The 18,292-nt window shown below is 40.2% G+C and overlaps 2 protein-coding genes across 2 annotated transcripts in view; both read left to right on the top strand.

Moving 5' to 3' along the window:
* The first annotated feature begins 741 nt into the window (after positions 1-741).
* Positions 742-18,292, top strand: part of LOC129354566 (NACHT, LRR and PYD domains-containing protein 3-like) — a 32,366-nt gene continuing 14,815 nt past the window's right edge. The window contains exons 1-6 of the mRNA XM_055024029.1: positions 742-857; positions 1,085-1,154; positions 1,313-1,535; positions 1,697-3,488; positions 3,940-4,113; positions 4,554-4,727. Coding sequence (XP_054880004.1) covers positions 742-857; positions 1,085-1,154; positions 1,313-1,535; positions 1,697-3,488; positions 3,940-4,113; positions 4,554-4,727 — 2,549 coding nt within the window. The remainder of the gene's footprint in view (positions 858-1,084; positions 1,155-1,312; positions 1,536-1,696; positions 3,489-3,939; positions 4,114-4,553; positions 4,728-18,292) is intronic.
* Positions 11,987-14,779, top strand: LOC129354563 (protein unc-13 homolog B-like). Its single transcript, XM_055024027.1, has 7 exons — positions 11,987-12,319; positions 12,391-12,468; positions 12,629-12,776; positions 12,903-12,959; positions 13,108-13,200; positions 13,289-13,448; positions 14,119-14,779. The coding sequence occupies exons 2-7, from the start codon at positions 12,397-12,399 to the stop codon at positions 14,402-14,404; spliced, it is 816 nt and encodes a 271-aa protein (XP_054880002.1). The 5' UTR covers positions 11,987-12,319; positions 12,391-12,396; the 3' UTR covers positions 14,405-14,779.

Raw genomic sequence — 18,292 nt, 5'->3', positions numbered from 1 at the left:
GAGCAAAGGTCAGAGGTGAGGTCACCATCTCTAACTGTCCACAGCCCTTTTCACACAGCGTTCACTATATCAGGCCAGAACAGACGTGGTGATGAAGCTGCTGCTGCTCCTCTTTGCTGATTCAGTTTTAATCATCATGTTTCTGTCAGAATCCATCAGAGACGCAAACCAGAACCAGAACCAGAACCAGAACCAGAACCCAGCTGTGTGTCCTTAAAGAGTGACTGGTCAAAGGAAGAGTTCATTGACTTTAAATCTCCTGGATCTCCACCATCAGAGAGGTGAGATGTTTCTAACTGCTGTAACTGTGGAAACTGAACCATTATGAACTCAGATGTTCCCAGTTTTATTTATTTATCTATTTATTTATTTATTTACTTATGTATTTATGTATTTATTTATCTTAGTTAAACCCCAAATAGGGCGCTCCAGAATATGTCATTTCCTTTAACAATAGCTTTGCATGTGTGTACTCTATGTGTGTGCACATATGTATGTATAAGCATGCAAAAAGCTAAAGGAGATAGAGAAAAACAGAATTATTTATTCTCAAAAGAATTTCCAGGATACATTATAAAACTCTCATTTTAACACTCAGGAGAGGACCACTCTTGGACACACACCCACATATTACAATCAATCAATTTTATTTATAAAGCACCTTATATTAAAAACACCTAAAAGTGCTCAGTCCTCCTTCATGTCCACATCACCTCAGATCTAATATTAAGACCATGATAGATGTCCCACTCTGTCCCGAAGACCTGTGTGGACAGAGCCTTCACTTCAACTGTCTCCAAGCTCTGGGACATTGTCTCCACCAGCATCAGATCTAATGACAGTGTGGAGTGTTTAAAGTGCAACATCAACTTTTTTACATCTAATAAATGATTCTGGTGTTACTGTAATTATGATTCCTCTTTCTAACTCCTTTTGTGTTGTGTATTGTGTTCACGACATGCTCTGTTTTTTCTGCGTTTCAGTATTTTTACTGTGAAACTCCTGATGATTTCCTCTGTGAAAACTGCTGGATGAATATTTCCTGACTTCCTAATTGTTCCTGGTTCCTCCACAGAGTGGACCAGCAGAGCTCAGAGGTTCCCAGTGGTCCATCTGTCCAGGAAGATCAAACACAGCTGGACTCCATATTTTTGGTCATTAAATATACATCTACTTTTCTATGGGTTCTGTTCACATTCATCTCCATGCTGCACTTTGTAGACCAGAGGACTGTCAGTCTGTCCAGCATCCATCTGGTGTTTGGCTCCATGATTTCACTCTGATGTTTCCTTCATCTATTTTTCTGTTCCAGCTGCTGGAGGACAACATTGTTACTTTTGTGAAGAACGAGTTGAAGAAAATCCACAACGTTCTGAGTCCAGATTACCCAAAACATTCAGAGAGTCAGAGAGATGATGAGGTGTTGGAAGGTGATGATGAAGAGCAGATGAGCAGCAGAGAGGCAGTGATGAAGATCACACTGAACTTCCTGAGGGGGATGAAACAGGAAAAGCTGGCTGACCGTCTGCATAGCAGTAAGGATTTTTACAAAGATTTAATGTGATAGATAAATCATAAATTTATTGATGTCTGAAAAGATGGAATAACATTCATCACACTGGATAACCACACGACCTGGACTCCAGTCATCTTCATCTTTGTTTCATTATTGATTTTACTTTTTGTGTTAATTAAGGACATCTTGCTGCAGTTTGTCAACATCAACTTAAATCTGGTCTGAAGAAGAAGTTCCAGTCTGTGTTTGAGGGGATTGCTAAAGCAGGAAGTCAAACCCTTCTGAACCAGATCTACACAGAGCTCTACATCACAGAGGGAGGGACTGGAGAGGTCAATGATGAACATGAGGTCAGACAGATTGAAACAGCATCCAGGAAACCAGACAGACCAGAAACAACAGTCAGACAAGAAGACATCTTTAAAGTCCCACCTGGAAGAGATCAACCAATCAGAACAGTGATGACAAAGGGAGTGGCTGGCATTGGGAAAACAGTCCTAACACAGAAGTTCACTCTGGACTGGGCTGAAGACAAAGCCCACCAGAACATCCAGTTCATATTTCCATTCACCTTCAGAGAGCTGAATGTGCAGAAAGAGAAAAAGTTCAGCTTGGTGGAACTTGTTCATCATTTCTTTAGTGAAACCAAAGAAATCTGCAGCTTTGAACACTTCCAGGTTCTGTTCATCTTTGATGGCTTGGATGAGAGTCGACTTCCACTGGACTTCCACAACAAGGAGATCCTGACTGATGCTACAGAGTCCACCTCAGTGGATGTTCTGCTGACAAACCTCATCAGGGGGAAACTGCTTCCCTCTGCTCTCCTCTGGATAACCACACGACCTGCAGCAGCCAATCAGATCCCTCCTCAGTGTGTTGGCATGGTGACAGAGGTCAGAGGGTTCAATGACCCTCAGAAGGAGGAGTACTTCAGGAAGAGATTCAGAGATGAGGAGCAGGCCAGCAGGATCATCTCCCACATGAAGACATCACGAAGCCTCCACATCATGTGCCACATCCCAGTCTTCTGCTGGATCACTGCTACAGTTCTGGAGGATGTGTTGGAGACCAGAGAGGGAGATGAGCTGCCTAGAACCCTGACTGAGATGTACATCCACTTCCTGGTGGTTCAGACCAAAGTGAAGAAGGTCAAGTATGATGGAGGAGCTGAAACAGATCCACACTGGAGTCCAGAGAGCAGGAAGATGATTGAGTCTCTGGGAAAACTGGCTTTTGATCAGCTGCAGAAAGGAAACCTGATCTTCTATGAATCAGACCTGACAGAGTGTGGCATCGATATCAGAGCAGCCTCAGTGTACTCAGGAGTGTTCACACAGATCTTTAAAGAGGAGAGAGGTCTGTACCAGGACAAGGTGTTCTGCTTCGTCCATCTGAGTGTTCAGGAGTTTCTGGCTGCTCTTCATGTTCATCTGACCTTCATCAACTCTGGTTCTGACATGATCAAAGAAATACAAAGATCTAATACATCTTCATTACTTAATAAATCTGATCTAAAGTGTCTCCATCAGAGAGCTGTTGACCAGGCCTTACAGAGTCCAAATGGACACCTGGACTTGTTCCTTCGCTTCATCATGGGACTTTCACTGCAGACCAATCAGAGACTCCTACAAGGTCTGCTGACAAAGACAGGAAGTAGCTCACAGACCAATCAGGAAACAGTTCAGTACATCAAGGAGATGATCAGTGAGAATGTGTCTGCAGAGAAAAGCATCAATCTGTTCCACTGTCTGAATGAACTGAATGATCGTTCTCTAGTGGAGGAGATCCAACAGTCTCTGAGTTCAGGAAGTCTCTCCACAGATAAACTGTCTCCTGCTCAGTGGTCAGCTCTGGGTTTCATCTTAGTGTCATCAGGAAAAGATCTGGATGTGTTTGACCTGAAGAAATACTCTGCTTCAGAGGAGGTTCTTCTGAGGCTGCTGCCAGTGGTTAAAGCCTCCAACAAAGCTCTGTAAGGACACACATTGTTAATGCAGTTATCTTTGATAGAAATATACTAATGATGAGGTAAATATATATGTTAATTTTTCAGCTTATATATTGTTGCATTGTCTCCTCAAAATTTCTCACTGGGGTGATGTGTGAAGGAGACACAGACTCCCTTCAGCAGCTGACATAGTGATACATATTAAAGCAGCAAAACTCGTCCTCTTTATGTTAAAATTTAAATTGTATTAATTTTGTTAATTGTGGAATTTTATCATTCTCTTTCCAGACTTTTGTTTCCTGTAGTTATAAACTTTAAGGATGGAGGACTAACTATAAAATGAACCATTTCGCAACAAAAGGCATCATAAACATGTGTAAAATAAGATTGATCCTTCTCTGTCCAAGAAAAACCTTGAAAAATAAAAATTTTTGTAGAATTGTATAATAACATATTTTCCTCCCTGTCTCCTCAGACTGAGTGTCTGTAACCTCTCAGAGAGAAGCTGTGAAGCTCTGTCCTCAGTTCTCAGCTCCCAGTCCTCCAGTCTCAGAGAACTGGACCTGAGTAACAACAACCTGCAGGATTCAGGAGTGAAGCTTCTCTCTGCTGGACTGAAGAGTCCAAACTGCAACCTGGAAACTCTCAGGTAACTGGGCCATCCATCCATCCATCCATCCATCCGTCCGTCCGTCCGTCCGTCCGTCCGTCCGTCCGTCCCCCATCCATCTCATTGTAGATTTTAATATTTCTCTTGCCAGCCTCCTTATTGCCTGTAGTTCAGTTCTTCAAGGTCAGAGTCCCAACTATAGAATAAAGTTTTGAAAAATATGACCTATTCTTCAATAAGTCCAAGAATATTGTTGACTGGAAAGTAACACAAACATTTGATGATTCCTTAAACATTGGGGGTTTCTGTAAAAAAGAAACGACTTCCTTCTGCATGGATATAAACTATAAAATTAAACAGTTCATAACAAATGGAAATATCATGTAAAATAAAATTGTTCTTTCAAATCAACAAAAAACATTGTTGACTAGAAAATGAAGGCTTGTATTAATAGCATATTTTCCTCCCTGTCTCCTCAGACTGAGTGGCTGTAACCTCTCAGAGAGAAGCTGTGAAGCTCTGTCCTCAGTTCTCAGCTCCCAGTCCTCCAGTCTCAGAGAACTGGACCTGAGTAACAACAACCTGCAGGATTCAGGAGTGAAGCTTCTCTCTGCTGGACTGAAGAGTCCAAACTGCAACCTGGAAACTCTCAGGTAACTCTGGGCCATCCGTCCATCCATCCGTCCGTCCGTCCGTCCGTCCGTCCGTTCAGACCTTGGTTTCTACCTCAATGTTCTCATTTTCTCATCATGTGATGAATTGTGTGTCTGCAGCTTATCAGGCTGTTTAGTCTCAGAGGAAGGCTGTGCTTCTGGCCTCAGCTCTGACCTCCAACCCCTCCCATCTGAAAGAGTTGGACCTGAGCTACAATCATCCAGGAGACTCAGGAGTGAAGCTGCTGTCGGCTGGACTGAAGGATCCACACTGGAGACTGGAAGCTCTCAGGTATGGAGGAACCTGCTGCAGGAGCAGAGAAGGTCTGATAGAGGAGGAAGAGGGAGAAATGTCTTTAGTCAGTCTGCTGGCAAACATTTAGTTTGAAGCTGGTATACAGTCATATCATTTATAAATGAATGGATAACATTTTGAACCCCATTTTATCTCTTATTACAGTTTAATAACTCAAATTATCTCTGGTCATTTTGGTTTTGTAACTTTTCAAACAGCAGCTCATTTAAACTATAAGAATCTTTCACATGGTTCTGAATGAACCTGGGAAACCACCCATCTACTGAACCACAATAACATGGTATTCAGAGCAGCAGGGGCCAAATATAGCTCCATGTGGAACCAAGAGGTTGGAGAGAGAAAATCAGTTGAAACTGTTTCCTATCAGAGTTCAGTTTGTCTCTCTGTCTTCACAAACCAGGAGCATCATGGGCTGGGCGGGGCTTCCACTGATGATCTACTGAGGAAATACAAGAAGCTGATTGGCTAATTTAAAAATAAGTTAAAAATATGCAGATTAATGATGTCATATAAAATATATGATATGTAATTGTAGAGACACAGCTGGGAAACAATTTGGACTTTAAAAGAATATTTCATGGAGATCTAGACCAATCAGCCCAAATGAGGAAAGATCAGAAAATGGTCAGATGGATGTGGAAAAGTTCTCAAAAAGTGAAACAAAGATTCACAACTTTCAGGACTTAATGAAACCAAAAATACACAAAAACATGAAGCAAACTGTTTGAGGCAGAGTTTAGCATTTTTATTTGTATGGTAGTTTGTCCTCAACTAGGTGGCGCTAGAGTCAGGAGGAGCAGCCTGGAGAAAAGGCTGTTCCTCCCTGATCTGTTTCCAAGCAGTCAGAGTGCAGAAGTTGAGATCTGGAGAAGTTTCCTCCTGTTGCTGCAGCAGCAGAGATGTTCTGCTTCATGGACTAAATCAGGTTGGAAAGAGGAGAGATCTTTACTGAGCTGCAGGATAAAAGCTTCTGAAACATTTCAACTCTTTCTGGAAACTAATGAGACAGAAAAACAATGGATGTTTTTACCATCCAGACCTTTGGAACCAGTTCAGCTCAATAATTCAGTTGTATCTGTGGAAGATGAACAGATTTGATGTGAAATGATGAAATTCTTCATTTCTATCTGATGTTCCAGCAGATCTGTAGAAAATGGAGCTGCAGCTCTCAGACATTTCATGTTTTCTATCAATGAATCCACTGATTAAAGCAGGAATCTCATCTCCATGTTCTCCTCCAGAGGTTCCCAAGGTTTGTTCCTGGAAGCTGCTGCTGGTTCCTCCAATCCAGGCTCCGCCACCTTTAGAGGAAATCTGTCCATATATGGCGCTAAGAGTCACCTTGATGTTGCAAAGCTTTGTTCAGGGATGAGATGTCAGGATGTTGGTGTCAGTCTGTTCCAGGCTTTAGTTGTTCTCCTCATGAGGAGCTGAAGTCTCTGACAGGAACGTGGAGCTGAACAGGAGAAGAACTTGAAGCTTCTTCTTGGCCTCTGATTGCAACAGCAGGACAATCCAACATTTTAGTCTGACTTCATCTGGAAATATTTCTTTGACCCTCAATCAGTGTGAAGGCAGGCCAGCTCCTCATCAGAGCTGAGATCTTCTCTGTCCTCCATGCTGGAAATGTAGAAGTCCAGCAGCTCCTGATCAGTGACATCAGAGCATGACATCATCAGTAGAGTGATGATGTCATTTCCTCTCAGAGCAGCTTGGAAATCTGAGAGGAAAGATGCAAACAAAGACTCTCTGGACTGTTGGATCTGCTGGTTCTGGTTCCAGATGCTCCTTGGACACTTTCACAAGCCATTACTGCAGCTGCTGGATTCAGGATGCTGCTTCTTCTTCTTGGGCTCATTGTAAATGTGTGCAGCGCCACCTGGTGGTGCTGGTTGGTAGAGGAAGTGCTGAAAGGTTGGAGGTGTTTGTCAGAGGTGTGTGATGATGGAAGCCTCTCCCTGGTTTGTGAGTCTGAGCTCAGAGATCAAATCTTTGATTCTTGTTGAATCTTTGTTGAATGTGATGCAGCTTCTCCTTTTGAATGTTTGTATTTCTGGATATTACAGTGAGGCCACAGCAGGTTTTCAGCAGCAGGGCTGTTTAGTGTTTCATTCCTTCATCTGTGTGTGGGAGTGTGGATGGATCAGGTATCCAGGTGTTGATCAGAGTTTAGATTGATTGTATTTAATGCTGATTATTAAATCAGGTGGAGCTTCCAGAAATGTTTCCTTAGTTTCCTGATGTCCTTTTAGGCTTCAGTGAGTTTCTTCAGGTTGTTACTGAGGGATTTCCTTTCTCCTCTCTGTTGGAGCTTTTCCTGTGTTTGGAGAAATGAGTTGTGCTGCAGCAGCACCAACTGTCCTTCCTACATCCACTGCAGTTTGCAATCCAGATGTTGGACTGTTCCTGTCTCTGTGGAGGACAATGTGTGTCTGAGAGACATGTAATGTCCATGTTTGCTGCTGAAAGAGACTGATGGTCTGACCCCCCTCCTCCTTTCAGGGTGGAGCCTGCTGGAGGCCGATTCTTGACTCCAGGTCTGAGGAAATGTAAGTGTGTTTTTCATCTGATTCATGACAACAAAGCAGCTCACATTCAACCATCTTCAAACTGTCACATCACTCATTGAGGAGTCAAAGCGTCAATAAATGATCAATAACTGCAGCTGGATTGTGTTTGTTCTCCATCAGATTCCTGTCAACTCACCATCGACACAAACACAGTGAGCAGAAAACTCAAACTGTCTGAAGACAACAGGAAGGTGACATATGTGGAGGAGTTTCAGTCATATCCTGATCATCCAGACAGATTTGATCTTCCTCTGCTGCTGTGTAGAACTGGTCTGACTGGTCGCTGTTACTGGGAGGTCGAGTGGAGAGGATTAGTTTATATATCAGTGAGTTACAGAAGAATCAAGAGGAAAGGAAACAGTAGAGACTGTTTGTTTGGATATAATGATCATTCCTGGAGTCTGAGCTGCTCTGATAGTTATGGTTACTCTGTCTGGCACAATGACAAAAACTGATCTCTCCTCCTCCTCTGTCTCTAACAGAGTAGCAGTGTATGTGGACTGTCCTGCTGGCATTCTGTCCTTCTACAGAGTCTCCTCTGACTCACTGATCCTCCTCCACACCTTCAACACCACATTCACTGAAACTCTGATTCCTGGATTTACAGTCTGGTCTTATGGTTCCTCAGTGTTTCTGAGCTGATTTGAGTCTAAAGAGTCTAAAGTTTTTCCTCCTGTCAGAGAAACTCTCTCACTGTTGAACAGATAGTTCAGTCTCTACAATCTATTTCTTGGTGAAACGATTCTGATTGAGTCCTTGGAAACATTTTTTTCTTCCAGTCCTTTAAAGATGTAAGCTGGGATTATCCCAGGATTATTCCAGGATTATTCCAGGATTCACATGTTTTTCAGTTTGTTTTCTTGTCATAGCTTCACTCTATCAAGAGATGCTGGTATACTGGTGGTGAAGCAGCAGGCAGAAAACCCAGGATATAGTTAAATGATGGTTTTAATAGTAAAAATAGTCCAAGTGGAAACACAAAAACAGGCAGCATGGCTGAGCTGAAGCCAGGGCTCAACGCCGTTAGCAACTGTTCATCCTGGTGGACAGAAGAACAGGCTTGACAAAATGACGTGAAGAACGATGAGGACCCGATGAGGAACAAAGGACAACCGTGGGATTAAATACACAGATGGTAATCACAGAAACGAGAAACACCTGGGAACAATCAAGGGGAAACAGGACAACGCAGAGACTGGAAGCATCACAGAAAAATAAGGACCGCTCATTTTGAAGGCTGCCTACGTTCAATAACATGAAAAAACTGCATGTTTTATATGAATTCAATTAGTACTTAATACTCTTTACACAAAGTGAAAGTACAAATGTAATGTGTTTTTTTCTAAATTCCTTCATTTTATGAAAAGATGGTTAGCTCTCTTTATACAGGAGAAAACTATTTTTAAGAGAGTTGCCACTGATCAATTAATCGTTATTGATTCTAAGACCAATCATCTTTAGATTAATTCAATCAATCTGTAAAAATATTAAATAAATTAGTGTTTTTCACTGGCTATACCCAGTAATTATTCATTAAATATAACAAATTCTAAAAACACCAGACTCTTAATGTTATTTCTTTAAAAATAAGTTTTGTTTCTAAAATGATCAAAAATAAGTTACTTGTTGATTTTATGAGGATATTCTGTAAAATTGTAACATTTTCAAATGTCACAATAAAATAATCTAATTAATCCTACATGATTAATTTTCCATTTTTATTAAACAATTAATAATTTCACCTCCAAAAACCTAATTTTTAGTTTATTCCCTGACTATTTTTTTTATTATTCCCCAATAATTAAATCAAATTTACTGACAAAGATCCATAAGTTATAACCTGAATCTCTAACAGGGAACATTTAATGTCCATATCTGGTTTAAAAGGCTCAAAATTAGCAGCCATGTTTAAAAATGTTGGTCATCCTGAAACCCAAGTGGCTGATGGGAAACCTGAGGGGTTAGCATGCTAATCTTTATCCCTGTATCTACACTTTAATTACTTTTTCAGTGAAATGCTGAATTTAAATACTTCATCATGTATATTTACATAAGTCTACTCTGAGTCTAGTCAAAGTTTTCATAATGAATCAGTGATTTATGATGTGTTCAGAGCCAATCCAAGCTAAAATTATTTAATTGTTCACAACATAAATATCATGATTAATTATAATTTAGCAAACCAAGAGATTATTCATGTTTTTATTTACTGTCACAAAGCTTGACCTCATGACCTCGTGTGTTTTCTCCTGTAGAGGAAGTGCTGCTGCTTCTGTTTTAGCTCAAACCTGAAACAATCGACCTCCTGATGAACACAAAGTTCTGCAGAGTGTGTGTGAACACACCACTGGGTGTGTGTGTGTTGACCGCTGCCTTCTTGTCTTGATCACATGCAAATTAGCTGTTATGAAATGTATTTCCTGCTCCATTTCAGAAACACTTTCCCACTCAGAAGTAATAAAATACACACATTTTGAAGCGATGTTCATTTATATTTGTCAAACTGGCAGATTAAGCAAAGATCAGAGTGTTTGGTTATTGATCTCTGTTAAAAAGGAGAGGTTTCGGGTTTTCATAACTTTAGAGCAAAGATAAACTCTGAAGGACTTTCCAGGATGTGATTACATGATCCTTACAAAAACATTTTATTCTTAGACCAAAAATAAACAATTCCTCTTCATTTCAGGTGAATAACTGCAAGGTGAAAGTCCTGATACACAAAGAGTGAGTCAAGATTCCAAGATTTTACTAATAAAACAGTTTTTATCAAGCCAGATAATTTAGAGGATTTTCTTTCCAGGCTGAGAAAAGAAAAATGGATGAACATTCAGGTTGGAAACATCATCAAACTGGAGAGCAACCAGTTTGTTCCAGAACTTTCTGATCTCAGATCTGGAAACAAACTTTAACTGAGACGTTACTGAAGCTTGATGTTGAGTTGGTCCAAATCTAAAGCTGGTCTGCAGAGATGACTTCAGGGTTTGTTTGTTTCTGCTCACCTGGAGCACCAGCCGGGTGGAGTCAGTCTGAGTTCCTTCATCATCTAAAGAGAACATTGAAGATCCTCCTGGAACAAATGGAGCTTTGGAAAGAAATCAGCAGGAAGTGAAAGAAAAATGGATCTTCATCACTTGTGAAGTGAACGACATCAGAGTTGGATTCAGTGGAGTCACATGAAGAACAGAAAACTGAGGCTAGAATAATAAACATCATGCTAAATATCAGCTGCAGCTAATCTGTCAGAAGAAGCTTCAGGTTGAATCTAAAGGAGGCTGAAGATCTCAAAGTGGATGAGAGGAAACCTGATGAGCTCTACAGTCCACTAGATCCAGATCAGAACCCTGGAGAACATCTACGCTGGAAGCAGAACCACAAGCTAGAAAATATCCAGGTTTCTATCCAACCTGAACACAGGAAGTCCTTTCTTCTTCTGCTGCAGCTGAGAAGGTCCTGCTGCAGAACTGGAGCCACACAGTTCCTCCACAGCAGAACAGAGGAGGTTCTGGAGGAGACCAGGGTCCACATCTGGACTCAGAGTTCTCCTGAGCTTCAGCAGAGCTGCTGGCTTTGGTTCTGATCCGCCTCTGTTCTGGTGTCTGATCTCCAGAGAGGATCTGAACCGACCCATCAGAACTCAGTGGAGGTGGTGGAGGATGAGGATGGGGCGCGGCGAGGAGGTGGAGGAAGAGCGCCGTGATCCATCTGTCTGCTGTGGAGACCTGAGGGAATCTGACAGAGAAACAGCAGCCTTGAAATTACAACAGCACTATTATTTAATAGTGTTGTTGTAACACTATTGCTGTTATTACATTATCAATGACGATAATGTTTCTCCAACATTGATTATTTCACCTAAATCAAGATATTTTTGCAATGTTATAAGGGAAATAATAACCAGACTAAAATCTCATTTTATATCAATAATTTTGGGCAAAATAAATATAATGAACTTATTTTGTGTAGGACAGATTATTTCCCTTATAACAAATCATTTTCCCTTAAATTAAATAATCTGCCAACTACTTTTTTTTAAATAAATATTAAGGAATTATCGACTTAAAACAAGCTTCTTCTTCTGATAAGTTACTATTAAGTTACTTTTGTCTTATTTAAAATGTGCTGAGATATTTTTAAATTCTAATTCAACATACTTTATTTATCCCAAAAAGAAAAGTTAAATGTAATTCACATTCGTCAAATTTGCACTAGAAACTAGACCAACAATACTTGGTGAGAGTTTATGGTTTTGCAGTGTAATTTGCATTTTCTTTTATACATTATTATAAAAATTTGCTCAAAATTTGAATCACAGCTGGATGGAAACATGGCTGCCATTTGAAATGGATCAACTTGTAATTGTGTCAGATGATGAGATGTAAACATTTTGACAGACGTGACCAAACACAAAAAATATTTTTATCCATTATGTTTTAAAATGATGACTGTGGCATATTCAGCTTAATTATGAGTCAACAAACTGAACATCATCCAATCACATACAGAGTAGATAAATAACTCACTTTATGTATGAACATGAGTTGTATCGATGCTTTTTTTTCCATTTCCATCAAACTTTACTAATATGATACTTAAAATTGAAACAAGGCTTCTGAAAACTAAAAGAATCATTCATTTTTCTGTTTTTCCTGAAGGGAGCACAGATCCTTTCTGCTGCTAAAGAACTGGGACACCTTTCCAAACTGAAGGTATCAGGTTGCCTTTGAGTTTGCTTTCTCCTGTGAATTGGTCTAGTCAAAGTCTTGGTTTGGGTTGTTAGGATCACATGGCAGGAGACGCTAAAAGCCTGACGCCCAGGCAGTGTGCCGTCATGGATGTGGCTCTGGATACCATCAAGGTGAGAGCGAAACGTTGACCTCTGGTCAAACAGAAAAGTACAATTCATTCACATTTTAAGAGTCTTTTGGTTGATTAACTAAAAGTCTGAATAACTCCACTTTAAGTTTAATCATTCAGGTTGTAGAACGCTGATTCCTCTCGTTTTGTTTCCTACGCAGCAATACTTTCATGCGGGCGGGAACGGCTTGAAGAAGACTTTCCTGGAGAAGAGCGCTGAGCTTTCGTCGCTCCGCCACGCTCTGTCGCTCTACACCCAGACCACCGACACGCTCATCAAAACCTTCGTGACCACGCAGCATTCACAGGGTAGATCCAAAGCGCCTCAAAGGAGATTAAATACGGGAGAGTTTCAGATTCCTCGCTGCTTTTGTCTCCTGGATTTGGTTGTTTAAGTTGCTGTCTTGTTTTTATCTCCTGCTGCCTCTGTGCCAGTGCACAATGGGAAGGGTATTAGGTTAACCCCTAATGAGAAAATCCAGCCCAGCAGGGGTAGGTCTCCATGAAATCATCATCAGCCCAACTTCCCTTCATCGTTTTCTCTCTTCTGTTTTGTGAAACCTGCGTTTCCGTCGCATGACTCTATAAAACGTGGTTTTCTTTGCCTGCATTGGACCAAATGTTGTTTGTGTTAAACCAGGCTCAGGTGTGGACAAACCCATCGGAGAGGTTTCCCTGCAGATTGAGCTGTACACTCATCCCAAGAGCGGAGAGCGGAAAGTTACTCTCAAAGGTCCGTTTGGGCTCATTTTGAACCAATGAAATCAAAGCTGGAGCATTTTAGTGTCATTTCTGTTTAAATGTTTGTGTCATTGATGCAGTGATTGCAGCCAGTGATTTGAAGTGGCAGACGTCTGGGATGTTCAGACCCTTCGTGGAAGTCACGATGATCGGGCCGCACCTCAGCGACAAGAAGCGCCGATTTCAGACCAAATCCAAGAACAACAGCTGGTCTCCCAAATACAACGAGACCTTTCACTTGTAAGTTCAAAACCAAACGTCGTGACACATTTAGGATTTGAAGCTCTTTTAATTCTGACTTCATAAACTGTTGGTTACACAAAACAAAGTCCTTGTGAAATTACTGGACAATGTCAGCTAATGCGCTAGCAGCAGAGCTAATTGTTCATTTAGTGTTTCTGCTAAACATTTAGTGAAGTTCCTCAAATTTAACTTTTCCAAATAAAATCTGGATTTATTTTAAGAAATTAATTGTGTGGCAATAGTTTTAAAAGTTATAAAAAAAAGCTAAAATTAGCTCTACTATTAGCACATTAGCAGCTTAATGGAAGTGTCCCTTCTGCTGCAGATGTCAAACTTTATTCAACTGAAAGTCTGGAAAACAGCAAAAGTACATTAGTGCTTTAGAATTTAACTTGAAAACTGATTTAGGGAATCAAAATGTGTTGCACAACAAATTTGTTCTGCTATTAGCAGATTAGCAGATTAGCAATAGTGTAATCTACCACTGCAGATGTGGACCTCAAATCAAAGTAAAATGATTTGATTTAAAATGGAAAATTAGATCATCAAAAGCTAGGTGCACGAATGTTTTTAAAGTTTCAGAAAAAGCACAAAATCAGGAATTAGCTCTGCAATTAGCGCCCTAGCCCATGTGCTCCCACTCCTGTGTTCTGCTCTCGCTCTGCAGCGTTCTGGGTGTTCAGGACGGGTTCGAGTGCTACGAGGTTCAAGCCTGCGTCAAGGACTACTGCTTCGGCCGCGCCGACCGGGTGGTGGGCCTGGCCGTGGTGCAGCTGAGGGACATCATGGAGGGGGGCAACTGCGCCTGCTGGTGCCCCCTGGGGCAGCGCATCTCCATGGACGACACGGGCCTGACCGCCATGCGGATCCTCTCCCAGCGCTCCAACGACGACGTCGCCAAGGAGTTTGTCCGGCTCAAGTCCGAGACCCGATCAGCAGAGGAGGGAAGATGAGGCTCTGCTTGATGCAGTGGCACTGCTTTGACCTCTGACCTGTCTTGGCTGCTGTGTAAAACCTCACCAGCTTCCAGTGTTCTTCAACTTCACATTTTTTCAAGTCTCGTCCGCCTCTACTGAGGAGACAGAACCCATCCAGAACCTGTCAAAGGGCCGAATAAGAACCCACCCGCCCCGAGTGTTCTTGTGCAATAAATCCAACCCACCCCTCCCAAAGTGTGGCCAAGTGGTTCAAGCCTTACACTCTGCAAGCTGTGAATGTGTGTTCATGTAAAAGGAAAGAAATCCCTGTTTTTAATGAACACAAGTCAAATATTTCACTTCACTTAGCAAAGAAAAACTACAAATCACAATTTGTTTTCTAACAGTTTGAGCAGGAAAATGCTTGTCATGCAGAAACGATGCTAATCCTCGTTTTCACATGAAAAATGTTTGAATTTAACTCATCGCTTCATTTCATCCTCTATTCGTAGTAATTTTTATTTCTCTCTGTTTTCTGCATGCCATGGCCATTTTATTTATATTTTTGTATATTTATTTCCCTTTTAAAGATTTGATCTGATTTCTGCTCCATTTTTGACATTTTTGTTGAGATTTTTGGGTTTTGTTACAAACTGAGTTGCACAGCAGGACTTGAGTTGGAATAATTACAAGTTTACATTTCTCTCCTCTTTTGTTTTTTATTCTGCTCTTCATACGAGTGGCCTTAATTATAAAAATGATGTTTATTTTTAATCTCTTTACCTTGTAATCGTTATAATTTGCATCTTGTTTCTCCAGATTGATGTCCTTAACATTTTGTATTTTTCATTTTAGTGATTTTATGTAAGCTGTAATCTGTCATGCTGAGTATCAATCCCATGTTTTTTTATTTACCATTTCTTTGTATTTTCTGTAGACAGCGATTTATTTTGAACTCTTTTTGTTTCAGCAGCTTTTTAATGGATGAAATTAAACTACAGATCCAGCCTCTTACCTTCCCTCAGTAATTCAATGTTTCTGTTGATGGGAGCAAATATTTCCTTGTGCCAAGTTAAGTTTTCACTTTAGGTTTTTTTAATTATTGCACATTTTTGTAACTTTTGACCATAAAATCACTGCATTTATCTGGAGTTTTCATTGGACTGTCACGTCTCTTTAAACCTGTCTCACTGTGTATGATTTCCACTCAATTTTTTGTATAAAGTATTTAAGACTTGTATGGAAATGTCTTTTATTTCTTACACTACTGACTAAAAACGTAATTTTCATAGTGAAATCAGTGTATTTATACTGGGCAAATTTATAATAGATCTTATTGCACTTTGTGAGGAAAAAGGCACAAATTCAACTGGAAGACTCTTCTAACCCCACCTGCATCATCCAACCGTTGCTTCCTGTTCATCACCATTGATTAATCAACGCTGGTCCAAGACGCGTCACGTCCAATCACTGTCCAAGTCCCAGCTGATAAATAGCACCGTCCATGGCGTCTTCTGCTGTCCAGCAGAGCTCAACCCTCCTCCACCCCTTCACCTCCACTCGCTCGGCTCTCCGGCTGCATCCTTTCTTCACCTCCATCACCAATGTCTCGTCTCGGGGGATGACGTTCCTTTCAGCATATGGAATGCTCATCCAAGCTCATCGCAAAGATTGTGATATTCGATGTCCTCAGCCGGGCCCAAGCGCCAAAGACTTAAATTTTGTATGCCAATAAACTCTTCTAATGGTTTCCATTTTCTCCGTCTAAGTCTCTCCAGATTGAATTAATGTTCAGATGAAATCAACTCAGATTTTTCCATTGTGAACTAACCATAAAAGTTAATCTGAATATGTGTGAAGTGCACAATTCTAGTCCAAGTTCAGGAAGCAAAAACAATCTTTAATACATCTGCAGACAGAGGGAAAAATATTCTCTGCATTAGGCGAAAATCTAAATCTGCTCTAACAAACTCAGAGTTACATAGTTGCTTATTCACCTCTCAGCTAACAGAGGCGGAGATTAAGTTCCCAGACGACCCGCCTGGGAAACTTCAGCAGACGCATCTTGTTCAGTTAGTTTGTACACCCTCTGCAGCTGCACCGAAAAACATCTTGACTATGATACAATTACATTTATGTGAAACATAAAAGAACACTGTATGATGCAAATAAAACATTTTCTCTTTAAAGAAAAATCTACTTCACATATGTTGGAATGTCATTGTTCCAGAAATGGTGAATTTCATATGTGCATCCTTTTTTTCACCAGTTTTTCTTTCCACCCCACTTTTATTAAAATGTAATACTGTCTTCTGGGAAAAGCCATCTTGTTCAAGAATGAATTTTTGTGGCAGATATTTACTATGATTGATTACTCCATAATGTGGCAATTATTACCTTTTTATTGGTTTTGCATAACCATGCAATTTATTTTCTTACAGAATAAAATTTTTTCAATTAGCTAACTGAAAAGTGAGTTTAAAACTTCTTTTAGTGTTGTAGTTCAGTCTCCATCCAGCAGAGCGTCCCACTGGTCATTCTGAGGAGCCATTGATACGAGTTTGCAGTGGTATCTCTGAAGAGGAATGAGGTCAAAACTATCAATATGGTCCAGTTTGGGGTCTCCATTTGTGGTTGTTTGGACAATTGAGTTAATCAATTTACTGGATTGAACTGGAGATTGATAACACAAAGAGTGGAGTTTTCTAATTTGCATTTTTATGCCATAAAAGAATTGGAAATCAAACGTGCAAAGAGTTTGATGGGAAAGTAAAAACCAGATTTAATAGAACACACTGTGTCAAATAAAGTGTTACTCCTTTGAAAACGTTCATTTCCAGGATTCCAACCACAGATGGATGTTGGAGGAATGTGTTGAATGGTCGGTCATCACACACGTCTTCTGGTTCTGACCACAAATAAAGACTTTCTGGGAGGAAATGAAACAGGAGACTGAGGACATTCTGAGGACAGATCTCCCCATGGAGCCTCTTCTGTTTCTGCTGGACATAAACACCAAGGATTTACTCACTAAACATCAATGTTACATATTGTTGCACCTTCTGCTGCTGGTAGCAAGAAAGACAATTAGACTAAACTGGATTAAACCCAGTTCACCAACTGTTGCTGAATGGAGAAAAACTGAAACATGACAACATGATGGAGCGTCTGACTGAACAACTAGACATGAAAATGTAATATTTTTGAAAATATTAAATTTAAAAATTAAATATTATTTTGGAGGATACATTTGTAGTTTGCCAAATAAATATTTATATTTGAAGTTAGATATATAGATAAATATTTACATTTCTTTACAGTCATCACAACAGTCATAATCAAGAGTACATCCTGTTGAGAATAAATAACTCTGTTTTCCTTCTATCTCTTTTAACTAGTTGAAAAGCTAAAGGAAATGCCCTCAAAGTTATGGTTAAAGGACATGACACACTGGGGGAAGCTTAGATAGAGGCTAATAAATAGTAGAACTGTTTTTGGGTGCCATTTTGTCTTGCAAGCTCATAAAGGAAGCATATGAAATGGACCAGCTGTATTTTGGTGTTAATAAATGTAATTCATGAATTCAACTCATTGACTATTCTTTAACCTTATATATAACAAACGTAGCATGTAGAATGGATAATTCTCCAAGATTCTCATTTGTATCAGAACTTTTCTCCTTCCTCATGAAGATTTTATCAACGTGCTTCTGATTTGACTACAGAGCTTCCTCTTCCTTGTTCTGCTGCTCTGAAAGAAGAATTTACACACCAGGTGAGTTGTGACGTTATTATTTCTGCAAAATCGCTCACATTTACTGTCAGTTTGAGTTACACTGTTAAGGTGTGGCTCTGATCAGGTTGTTGGATCTTTATTTGTTGTTCAAATGTTCTTCTTCAACTCTTGATCGCTTGAACAAATTGT

The sequence above is a fragment of the Poeciliopsis prolifica genome, unplaced genomic scaffold (genome assembly GCF_027474105.1).
Source record: "Poeciliopsis prolifica strain line A6 unplaced genomic scaffold, Auburn_PproV2 SCAFFOLD112, whole genome shotgun sequence".
NCBI lineage: Eukaryota > Metazoa > Chordata > Actinopteri > Cyprinodontiformes > Poeciliidae > Poeciliopsis > Poeciliopsis prolifica.
Note: the sequence above shows the minus strand (reverse complement) of the source record. Positions and strands in the feature narration are given on the sequence as shown.